The sequence below is a fragment of the Prionailurus viverrinus genome, chromosome B1 (assembly GCF_022837055.1).
Source record: "Prionailurus viverrinus isolate Anna chromosome B1, UM_Priviv_1.0, whole genome shotgun sequence".
In the NCBI taxonomy this organism is placed as follows: Eukaryota; Metazoa; Chordata; class Mammalia; order Carnivora; family Felidae; genus Prionailurus; species Prionailurus viverrinus.
The window spans coordinates 96,862,500-96,874,707 of NC_062564.1; the positions used below are offsets into that span (position 1 = coordinate 96,862,500).

The window sequence follows — 12,208 nt, forward strand, 5'->3', positions numbered from 1 at the left end:
GGTTCCAGTTTCTACACACCCTCACAAACAATTATTTTCAGCTAAAAAAAATTATATATACCTGTATTAGACAGCTCAGGCTGCCATAACAAGATACCACAGACTGGATGGCTTAAACAACAGAAATTTATGTTGGTAGAGGAAGGACAGTAAAATATCCTCCAGACTGAGAATGCACTTTGAGACCAAAAACAAAGCAAGCCACTCCATACTGCTTACACAGAGTTTTATTCAGGGCAACTTTACTGTCAGGGGGATTGGGTGGACAATCTCACCACTATGCGGCTATTTTCCATGAAGTCCAGAACTTAATCCATAGAATCTATAGAATGGGGGGGATCACTGACGTGAGAACAAAGGGTAATTATCCAAAGTAGCACCATCTGTGTGAAAGAAGGAACTCTACTAGTTATCTAAAGTGGCGCAATCTATACACCAGAGGGATAATCAGAATAAGCTTTCCCTCATTCCAGCTAGGACATACAGTAACCTCCACTATACCTGGAACGCATAAGCCCAAGGGAGATCATTGCACAGAGAAGAACAAGAAGGAAGGCCAAAGATGGAGACAGTATTGTCAGCACTCCTACAAAGTCTCAGATCAAAGTGCCAGTAGCATTGGTTTCTGATGAGGTCTCTCTTCCAAGCTTACCGAGAGCTACCTTCTCAATTTGTCTTCACGTGGCTTTTCCTCTCTGTATGTGTAGAATGATATGCATATGTCCTCTTCTTATAAGAATACCAGTCCTATTCATTCAGATGGCCAACTGACACATGAAAAAATGCTCAACATCACTCATCATCAGTGAAATACAAATCAAAACCACAACGAAATACCACCTCACACCTTTCAGAATGGCTAACATTAACAACTCAGGCAACAATAGATGTTGGCGAGGATATGGAGGAAAAGGATCTCTTTTGCACTCCTGGTGGGAATGTAAACTGGTGCAGCCACTCTGGTTCCTCAAAAAATTAAAAATAGAACTACCCTACAACCCAGCAATTGCACTACTAGGCATTTATCCAAGGGATACAGGTATGCTATCTCGAAGGGGCACATGCACCCCAATGTTTATAGCAGCACTATTAACAATTGCCAAAGTATGGAAAGAACCCAAATGTCTATTGATGGATGAACAGATAAAGAAGATGTGATAGATATATATATATATACATATACACACACACACACACACACACACACACACACACACACACATACATACAATGGAGTATTACTTGGCAATCAAAAAGAATGAAATCTTGCCATTTGCAACCACATGGATGGAATTAGAGGGTATTATGCTATGCAAAATTAGTCAGTCAGAGAAAGACAAACATCATATGACTTCACTCATATGAGGACTTTAAGATACAAAAAAGATGAACATAAGGGAAGGGAAGCAAAAATAATATAAAAACAGGGAGGGGGACAAAAGATAAGAAACTCTTAAATATGGAGAACAAACAGGGTTACTGGAGAGGTTGTGCAGAGGGGGGGATGGGCTAAATGGGTAAGGGGCATTAAGAAATCTACTCCTGATATCATTGTTTCACTATATTATAACTAACTTGAAAGTAAATTTAAAATAATAAATTAAATTAAAAAAATAAAAAATAAATAAAATAAAATAAAATAAAAGCTGAATAGGAAAAAAATACATAAATCGTTAAAAAATGTTAAAAAATACCAGTCCTATTAAATTGGGGCCCCATCTTTGTGACTTCATTTAACTTTAATGGTCTCCTTAAAGGCTGCAATATCTCTAAATATAGTCACACTGGGGGTTAGGACTTCATACAATTTTTTTTTTCTAAAAGTTTTTAGTGTTTATGCTATTTTTGAGAGAGAGAGAGAGAGAGACAGAGTACAAGCAGGGGAGGGACAGAGAGAGAGGTAGACACAGGATCCAAAGCAGGCTCCTGGCTCTGAGCTGTCAGCACAGAGCCCAACGCAGGGCCTGAACCCAGGAACCGTGGGATCATGACCTGAGCCAAAGTTGGCACCCAACATACTGAGCCACCAACGTGCTCTGAGACTTCATATAATTTTAAGTAGATACCACAGTACCATCCTAATGGGTATGAAGAGGTATCTCATTGTGGTTTTTGATTTGCATTTCTCTAACAACTAATGATGTTGAACATCTCATGGGCTTACTGGCCAATTTGTATATCTTCTTTGAAGAAATGTCTATTCAAATCCTTTGCCCATTTTTGAATTGGGTTTTTTTTAGTTGTCAAGTTTTTAGAGTTCTTTATATATTCTAAATATTAATCCCTAATCAGATATCTGATTTGCAAATATTTTCTCCTATTGAGTAGGCTATCATTTGACTCTGGTAGTAACTTTTGATACATAAAAGTTCTTAATTATGATGAAGTATGGTAATTTTTTTCTTTTCTCACCTCTGCTTTTGGCGTCATACTCAAGAAACCACTGTCAAATCGAGGGCATGAAAATTTTTCCTTATGCTTTCTTCTAAAAATTTTACAGCTTTACCTCTTACGTTTAGGTCTTTAACACACTTTGAGTTAATTTTTTTGTATGCAGTATAAGGTCTGGATCATCCTTTTACATGTTGGATATTCAGTTTTCCTAGTACCATTTGTTAAAAAGATGGTCCTTTTCTCTACTGAACATTCCTAGCACCCTTGCTGAAAATAAGCTGACTGTATACATGAAGGTTTATTTCTAGGTTCTCTACTGATTCCATCGGTCCATTTGCCTGTCCTTAGGCCAGGAAGCTTTACAGTTACAGGAAGCTTTCAAAGTTATGAGGTGTTAGTCTTCGAATTTTATTCTTCCATTTTCAAATTGTTTTAGCTTTTCAGGACTCCTTGCAATTTCATGTGAATTTGAGAATAAGGTTTTCCATTTCTGTGGAAAAGGCTGTCAGACACATAGACCAATGCAATAGAATAGAAATTGATATTCTTCAACAAAACAGGAAAGAATATCCAATGGAAAAAAGACAGACTCTTCAACAAATGGTGTTAGGAGAACTGAACAGCTACATGCAGAAGAATTAAACTGGATCACTTTCTTACACTATACATAAAAATACATTCAAAATGGATGAAAGATCTCAATGTGAGACAGAAAACCATCAAATTCCTAGAGGAGAAGAAAGGCAGTAACTTCTTTGACATTGGCCATAGAAACCTCTTACTAGATACATCTCCTGAGGCAAGGGATATGAAATTAAAAAGATACTATTGGGACTTCATGAGGATAAAAAGCTTCTATACAGTGAAGGAAACAATCAATAAAAAAAGGCAACCTTTGGGATGGGAGAAGATATTTGCAAATGACATATCTGATAAAAGGTTAGTATCAAAAATATATAAAGAACTTATCAAACTCAACACCCAAAAAATAAATAATCCAGTTAAAAAATGGGCAACTCCTGAAATCAATCAATAAACTCCTACAATCAATCCACCAATCAAGCAATCAATAAAAATGGGCAGAAGACATGAATAGACACTTTTCCAAAGAAGACATACAGATGGCTAACAGATATATCACTCATCATCAGGGAAATACAAATCAAAACTACAAGGAGGTATCATCTCACATCTGTCAGAATGGCTAAAATTAACAACACAGGAAACAACAGATGTTGGGAGATGTTGTGGGGAAAGGGGAACTCTCTTACACTATTGGTGGGAATGCAAACTGGTGCAGCCACTCTAGAAAACAGTATGGAGGTCCCTCAAAAAGTTAAGAATAGAATTACCCTATGATACAGCAATTGCACTACTAGGTATTTACCCAAAGGATACAAAAATGCTGATTCAAAGTGATACATGCACCCTGATGTTTACAGCAGCATTATCAACAAGAGCCAAATTATAGATAGAGACCAAATGTCCATCAACTGATGAATGGATAAAGAAAATGTGGTGTGTGTGTGTATATATATATATATACATATATGTATATATATATATGATGCAGTATTATTCAGCCATAAAGAAGAAGGTCCTTAACTTACAAGGGTAGACACACAAGGTTAGCAGCAGACCTGTCCACTGAAACTTGGCATGCCAGAAGGGAGTGGCAGGATATATTCATTGTGCTGAATGGGAAAAATATGCAGCCAAGAATTCTTTATCTAGCAAGGCTGTCATTCAGAATAGATGGACAGATAAAGAGTTTCCCAGACAAACAAAAACTGAAGGAGTTTGTGACTACTAGATCAGCCCTGCAAGAAATTTTACAGGAGACTATTTGAATGGAGAGGAAAAAAAAAATACCAAAGCAACAAAGACTAGAAAGGACCAGAGAACATCACTAGAAGCACCAATTCTATAAGTAACACAATGGCAATAAATTCATATCTTTCAATAATTACTGAGTGTAGGGGCGCCTGGGTGGCGCAGTCGGTTAAGCCTCCGACTTCAGCCAGGTCACGATCTCGCGGTCCGCAAGTTCGAGCCCCACGTCAGGCTCTGGGCTGATGGCTCGGAGCCTGGAGCCTGTTTCCGATTCTGTGTCTCCCTCTCTCTCTGCCCCTCCCCCGTTCATGCTCTGTCTCTCTCTGTCCCAAAAATAAAAAAAAATTTAAAAAAATTAAAAAAAAAACCGTGGGAAAAAAAATAATTACTGAGTGTAAATGGACTAAATGCTCCAATCAAAAGACATAGGGTATTAGAATGGATACAAAAAATAAGACCCAGCTATATGTTGCCTACAAAAGACTCATTTTAGTCATTAAGACACCTACAGATTTAAAGTCAGGGAATGGAGAACCACTGGTTATGCTAATGGATGTTAAAAGAAGGCCAGAGTAGCCATACTTATATCAGAAAAAACTAGATTTTAAAACAAAGTAACAAGAGATGAAGAAGAACATTATATTATATTTAAGGGATCTATCCATCAAGAAAATCTAACAATTGTAAAAATGTATGCTCCCACTTGGAGACATCCAAATATATAAATCAATTAATAGAAAACATAACGAAACTGAATGATAATAATACCATTAATAGTAAAGGACTTTAAGACCCCACTTACAACAATGGACATATCATCTAGGCAGAAAATCAACAAGGAAAAAATGGCTTTGAATGACACACTGGACCACATGGACTAAACAGATATATTCAGAACACTTCATCCTAAAGCAGCAGAATACACATTCTTCTTGAATGCACATGGGACATCCTCCAGAACAGATCCCATACTGGGTCACAAATCAGCTCTCAACAGGTAGAAAAAGATCAAGATCATACCATAGATATTTTCAGATCACAACATTATGAAACTTGAAATCACAAGAAAAATTTGGAAAGTCCTCAAATACATGGAGGTTAAAGAACATCTTACGAAAGAATGAATGGGGTAAACCAGGAAATTAAGGAAGAAATTAAAAATACACGAAGCAAATGAAAATGAAAACATGACAGTCCAAACTCTTTGGGATGCAGCAAAGACAGTCCTAAGAGGAAAGTATATTGTAATTCAGGCCTATTTCAAGGAGCAAGAAAAATCTCAAATACACAACCTAACCTTACACCTAAAGGAGCTAAAAAAGGAACAGCAAATAAAGCCTAAAGTCAGCAGAAGGGAAATAAAAAAAATACAGAACAGATAAATAAAACTAAGAGCTGGTTCTTTGAAAGAATAAACAACATTGATGAACCTCTAGCCAGATTTACCAAAAAGAAAAGAGAAAGGAACCAAACAGATAAAATCACAAATGAAAAAGGGGAGATCAGAACCAACACCACAGAAATGTAAACAATTATGAGAATATTATGAAAAACTATATGCCAACAAACTGGGCAATCTGGAGGAAATGGGCAAGTTTCTAGAAACATACAAACTACAAAAACTGAAACAGGAAGAAATAGAAAATTTGAACAGACCCATAATCAACAAAGAAATTGAATTAGTAATAAAAAACCTCCTAACAAACAAAAGCCAGGGCCAGATGGCTTTCCAAGGAAATTCTCACCAGATATTTAAAGAACAGTTAATATCTCTGCTTCTCAAACTGTTACAAAAAATAGAAATGGAAGGAAAGCTTCCGAACTCATTCTATGAAGCCAGCATTTCCTTGATTCCAAAACCAAAGACCTCACTAAAAAGGAGAAATACAGACCAATATCCCTGATGAACATGCATGAAAAAATTCTCAACAAGATAGGAGCAAATCAGATTCAACAGTACATTAAAAGAATTATTCACCATGATCAGTGGGATTTATTCCTGGGCTGCAAGTGCAGTTCAATATTCACAAATCAATCAACATGATACATCACATTAATAAAAGAAAGGATAAGAACCATATGATCCTCTCAATAAATACAGAAAAAGCATTTGACAAAGGATAGCATCTATTCTTGATAAAACCCTCAACAAAGTAGGGATAGAGGGAACATATCACAACATCATAAAGGCCATTATGAAAGACCCACAGCTAATATCCTCCTCAATGGGAAAAAACTGAAAACTTTTCCTCTATAGTCAGAAACAAGACAGGGATGTCCACTCTCACCATTGTTATTTAACATAGTACTGGAAGTCTTAGCCTCAGCAATCAGACAAGAAAAAGAAATAAAGCCTCCAAATGGCAAAGAAGAAGTCAAACTTTCACTATTTGCAGATGACATGACACTCTATGTAGAAAACCTGAAAGACTCCAAAAAATTGCTGGAACTAATACACGAATTCAGTAAAGTCACAGGATATAAAATCAATGTGCGGAAATCTGTTGCATTTCTATACACCAATAATGAAGCAACAAGAACCTAGAATTCAATCAAAATTTATGAGACAGACACAACAAGATATCAAACAGAATGAGACTTACAGATGACTGCTGGCATGATCACACAATGAACTTTAAAATAACTATGATTAGGGACACCTGGCTAGCTCAGTCAGTTAAGCATCAACTTTGACACAGGTCATGACTTCATGGTTGGTGAGTTTGAGCCCTACTTTGGGTTCTCTGCTGTCAGTGCAGAGCCCACTTCAGATCCTTTGTCTTCCTCTCTCTCTGCCCCTCCCCCCACTCATGCACACTCTCTCTCTCTCACTCAAAAATAAACACTTAAAAAAATAATAACTATGATTAGATTAATATGTTGAAGGATTTCATGGAAAAGGAAAACATGCGTGATAGAATTTCAGCAAGAAAACTATTATTAAGATATCAAATGGTAACGTAAAATATACGAAGCACAATATCAGAAACAGAATTCCCATAATGAGTTTGTCCAGAGACTGGACACAGCTGAAGAAAGGATTAGTAAACTTGAACACAGGTCAATCAAAATTATCCAACACGAATTATAAAGAGAAAAAGAGTAGAATAAAAGATCAGATCAACTAAGAGCTGTGAGACACTAGTAAATGGTCTAATGTACATGTAATTGGAATCCCAGAAGGGGAACAAACAACAAGAACACAAGGCAAAAAATATTTGAAGAGCTAAGAGATGAAAATTTTCCTAACCAAACAAAAGACAACAAACAATAAATCCACTATTTCAGAGAACCACAAGGAGGATAAATACTTTGTATTTCACACACATTTATATACATATATCCATATCCATACCTAGATCCATCAAAGAATTTTATACTCAATAAGAGTATCTTTCAAAATAGAAAAAAAAACTTTTCCTAATAATCAAAAGTTGACAGAATTCATTGCTCATAGACCTGTACAACAAGAAATGTTTAAGAAATGAAGAGAATTACAAAGGGTAAAAATGCGAGCAAATATTTCAAAAATTTCTCATGTTACTTGTTTAAAAGATACTGCCTAAAGAAAAGCAATAACAAGGCATAACAAAGGATGAGAGGAAATGGAACTTTATGGTACTGAGATTCTTATGCTATACATGTAGTGGTATGATATTATTTGAAAGTAGACTAGGTTAAAATGTATATTATGAACTACAGATGACCAGTAAAAAATAAGAGATATAAGTAAAAAGCTAATGGTAGAGATAAAATAGAATTATTGTTAAAACTCAACTGATCCAAAAGATAGAAGGAAAAAGAACAGATGAGACAAATAGAATATAAGATGGTAGATTTAAATCTAACCACATCCATAATTACATTAATGTAGATGATCTAAAGATATGAATGCTCATAGCAGGTGAGGCTACAGTGTAGGAGGCAGGGAGTGCAGGAAGTATAAGGGAACTCTCAGTATCTTCTAGTCAATTTTTGCTGTGAACCTAAAACTACTCTAAAAAATAGGTCAGTTGAAAAAAATTCACACTCATTATTGTAAATATTTGTCTGTCAATCCCTGAATTAAGCTCCAGAAAGGTAGGGACTGTATTTATCTTGTTCCCTGCTGTATACCCAGTGCCTAGAAAAATGCCCAACACATTGTTAAGTCCCTGCTTTCCTGATACATTTTATTTGTGGGAGAAGGTCGAGTGGTGCCTGGGAATGAATAAATCAATATATAGATGAATTATTAATAACAAAAGATATAATATAATAAAAATGGACTGTAAGAAACACATTCCTAACTAAATCTTCCATTAAATGTTCTAACTAAACTAAATGTTATTGACTAAACATCTTTCAACATTATCTGTTGATCTCTAAATATACTGCTCCAATAAAAAAAATACCCTGGAAAAAAAAACCCTCAAAATCGCTGAAAACACAAAAACAACCCTAAGTACACGATAGGAGTGCAAAAAACACATATACATTTTATCTTTTAAGGACAATATATCTAATGAGAACAAAATGTAGAAGTACCAACTAAATATCACTGGAAAGACAAAGGTGGATATTTTCAGATTATGAGAAAGGTATTTTCAGATTTTCTTTGAATGAAACTATTTAATCCTTTCTTTCTAGTAACCAGTCAAAACAAGTTTTCCTAAAGCTAAGTTTTCATTTAGCAATTCATTCAGATAATTATTCTGAAAACATCTATTTAAACACAAAATGGGTGTACAAGAAACACAAAGCACTTAGCAGTAAATCACCTCTGCATCCACTCTACAGGACAAAACATGCCTTATTATGTTGTACAACTGGCACTATAAAAGGTTTACTCTGTTATCTCTTTTGAAGTAAATAATAGTCTTTTTAAAAAATTAAAGCTAAAAGAAAAACCACTTACTACTAACAATCAGCTAATCTATTTCCTTCAAAAAGGAAAAATTTCAAAATAATAGTGTTTTATTTCCATATTCTTAATATAGTTTGAGTAGATAGGTTAGCATATTAATTCACTAAGAACCTACTATGCCACTGAGAATCTGGAATCTTTCATAAACCTAAATATTTGTTTATCTAGGAGTATACATTTATGGAAACCAGTTTAAATGGAAAAAAAGTAACTATCCTCCTCAATTTTTCCTTACCGTACTTACTGGAAAATTATCCCACTTAATTCCCCCTCCTTTGGCTTCTTTTTAAAAACTATTTTCATTGTTCTCTAATTTGCTAACATATTAACTTTTAAATATTCCAAAGGTCTAATTAGTAACTGTTTTCATAAACTTAAAATAAAAAACAAAGCAATGTTTGACAAATATAGTACCTGACAGAGGATGTTCTTGGTCCATGATCTCTGGAATCCATTACCCAACCAACATGACACTCTAGAGGGGGATTTGTACTATGCCTTGTTTTTCTCTTTCTTGGACTCTAAAGAAAAAGAAGGCAAACATTGCAATGATTTGAGTAGTGTGAACTTCACAAGTAAATTAAAACCCTCTGACTATAAACTAGCTCAAACATTTGCATACTGTGGATGACACATTATGAAATCACATGAAGTCACAAAACTCAAACATCTCACATACAAGTTACAAAACTTAAAAGGTCTTTTGCCTGGTTTCAACACAAGGATTAAAGGAAATACAACTTAGTATGATTCTTCATTATACCTTCTGATCAACTTTAATTACACCACCAAATTGGAAAGAAGTTATTCCTTAACCTGAGAAAACATCAATCACTATGGTGAAATATCATTTTTAAATGAATTTTTACAATCTAAATCATATATTTTAAAAAATGTGATAGAAACTAAAACATCTCATTTTGTAATGTTAAAGGATACAAAATGCAGGCTTTATATTCCTGGTTGTTTTGTGTACCTTTACATCAATAGCTTTTGGTTCTTTAACAACAGGATAAAATCTTGGTGTTTTGTTTGGATCTTGTAACCTGGGTGTTCGAGGTGTTTTAGGTGACCTTGCAGGATAAACTCTAGGAGATTCTGGAACTGCTGTGGGCAATGAAAGGGCCATTGTTGTTGAAGATATTTCTGAAACATCAAACAGCTTCTGAGCTAATTCATCACTCAAATCTGCAAAATAAAAATCTTGTTAAAAGTTACTTAGATGATAAGAAAATATTTTACTTGAGAGCAAGGGTAATTCTGAAATTTTCTACTCTCAAAAGATTTTTTCCTCAGAAACGTTTCAAATATATAAGAATGAAAAATAAACACTTGTCTGTACATCACCTAGCCTTACCAAGTTTTAATTTTGCTATATCTGTTTGACTTTTTTAAAAAGAAAAGTAAGCAGAAGCCCACTGTATAACCTTCCCCAATCCCATTTTGCTTTTCCTCATCAGAGACAACCAGGCTCTCGAATTTGGTACTTTTATCTATAATTATATACATATATGTAATACCATTATTTGCATAATTAGCTTTACATAAGTGACATCATACTGTATGTATCATTTTGCAAGTTTTTGCAGTCATATCTTGTTTGACACTTGATTATTCAAGTTCTACTCATATAGCTTTGGTTTATTCATTTTCACTGCAGAATATTAAGCTGTTATACAAATATATCAAAATTTATACATTCTCCTGAAGATGCACATTTATGTTGTTTCCAGATTTTTGGTAAAATCAACGATGCTACAGTGAACATTGTTAAATATTTCTCTCTGTATAGGTGTGAGCATGTCTCTAGGGTTTATATGTGAAAGAGAAATGTTGACTAAAATGGCACATGCATCTTTATTTTGAGAGAGAGAGAGAGATGGAAGGAGGGAGGGAGGAAGAGAGAGAGAAAGAGAGAGAGAGAAAGGGAGGGAAGGACAGAGAAAAGAGAGAGGGACAGACAGAATCCCAAGCAGGCTCCATGCCATCAGCATGGAGCCCAAGGTGGGGCTCAATCTCATGAACTGTGAGATCATGACCTGAGCCAAAATCAAGAGTAGGAGGCTTAGGGGCACTTGTACCCCAATGTTTATAGCAGCACTTTCAACAATAGCCAAATTGTGGAAAGAGCCTAAATGTCCATCAACTGATGAACTGATAAATTGTGGTTTATATACTCAATGGAATACTACTTGGTAATGAGAAAGAATGAAATATGGCCTTTTGTAGCAATGTGGATGGAACTGGAGAGTGTTATGCTAAGTGAAATAAGTCATACAGAGAAAGACAGATACCATATGTTTTCACTCTTATGTGGATCCTGAGAAACTTAACAGAAGACCATGGGGGAGGGGAAGGGAAAAAAAAGGGAGGGAGCCAAACCATAAGAAACTTAAAAACTGAGAATAAACTGAGGGGTGATTGGGGGTGGAGGGAGGGGAAAGTGGGTGATGGGCACCTGTTGGGATGAGCACTGGGTGTTGTACGGAAACCAATTTGACAATAAATTTCATATTAAGAGAAAAAAAAAAGACTAGGAGGCTTAACTGACTAAGCCACCCAGGCATCCTGGCACATGCATCTTCTGATTTACTAAGTACTGATTGCCAAAGTGCTTTCTATAATGGTTTCACCAATTTATACTCCCACCAGTAGCATGAAAAAGTCTCAGCAATTTAATATACTCATCAAGACTGGTTTCGTTTAGACGTTTAAATATTTTTCCATCTCATGATATTTGAATGGTATTTATATTTGGGGTTTTTTGTATGTGTGTGTGTGTGTGTGTGTGTTTAATTTCAAGTTTTTATTTAAAATCTAGTTAGTTAACATATATGGTAATATTGGTTACAGATGTAGAATTTAGTGATTCACTTCCATATAACATCCAGTGCTCATTACAAGTTGTACTCCTTAATATTCCATCATGCATTTAGCCCATCCCTCACCCACCTCCTTCCATCAACCCTTAGTTTGTTCTCTATAGTTAAGAGTTTCTTATGCTTTGCTTCCCTATTTTTCCCCTCTTCCTCTATGTTTATTACTGGTGAGGTTGAGCATATTTTCATATATATA

The 12,208-nt window shown here is 35.1% G+C and overlaps 1 protein-coding gene across 12 annotated transcripts in view; it reads right to left on the bottom strand.

Annotated features, from left to right (window-relative positions):
* The window catches only part of LARP1B (La ribonucleoprotein 1B), a 123,975-nt gene that overhangs the window by 18,355 nt on the left and 93,412 nt on the right, over nt 1-12,208 (bottom strand). For 8 of the 12 annotated variants that reach the window (XR_007151550.1, XR_007151549.1, XM_047855928.1 and 5 more), the window contains 2 exons: nt 10,110-10,321; nt 9,548-9,654 (listed from right to left, as the gene is read on the bottom strand). Coding sequence is in view for 9 of the 12 variants with exons in the window: in XM_047855928.1 (XP_047711884.1) it covers nt 9,548-9,654; nt 10,110-10,321 (319 nt within the window). In the remaining 3 variants the exon portion in view is untranslated. Of the gene's footprint in view, nt 1-9,547; nt 9,655-10,109; nt 10,322-12,208 lie in introns of those variants that run through there. The other 4 variants (XR_007151551.1, XM_047855923.1, XM_047855924.1 and 1 more) reach the window with 2 other exon arrangements.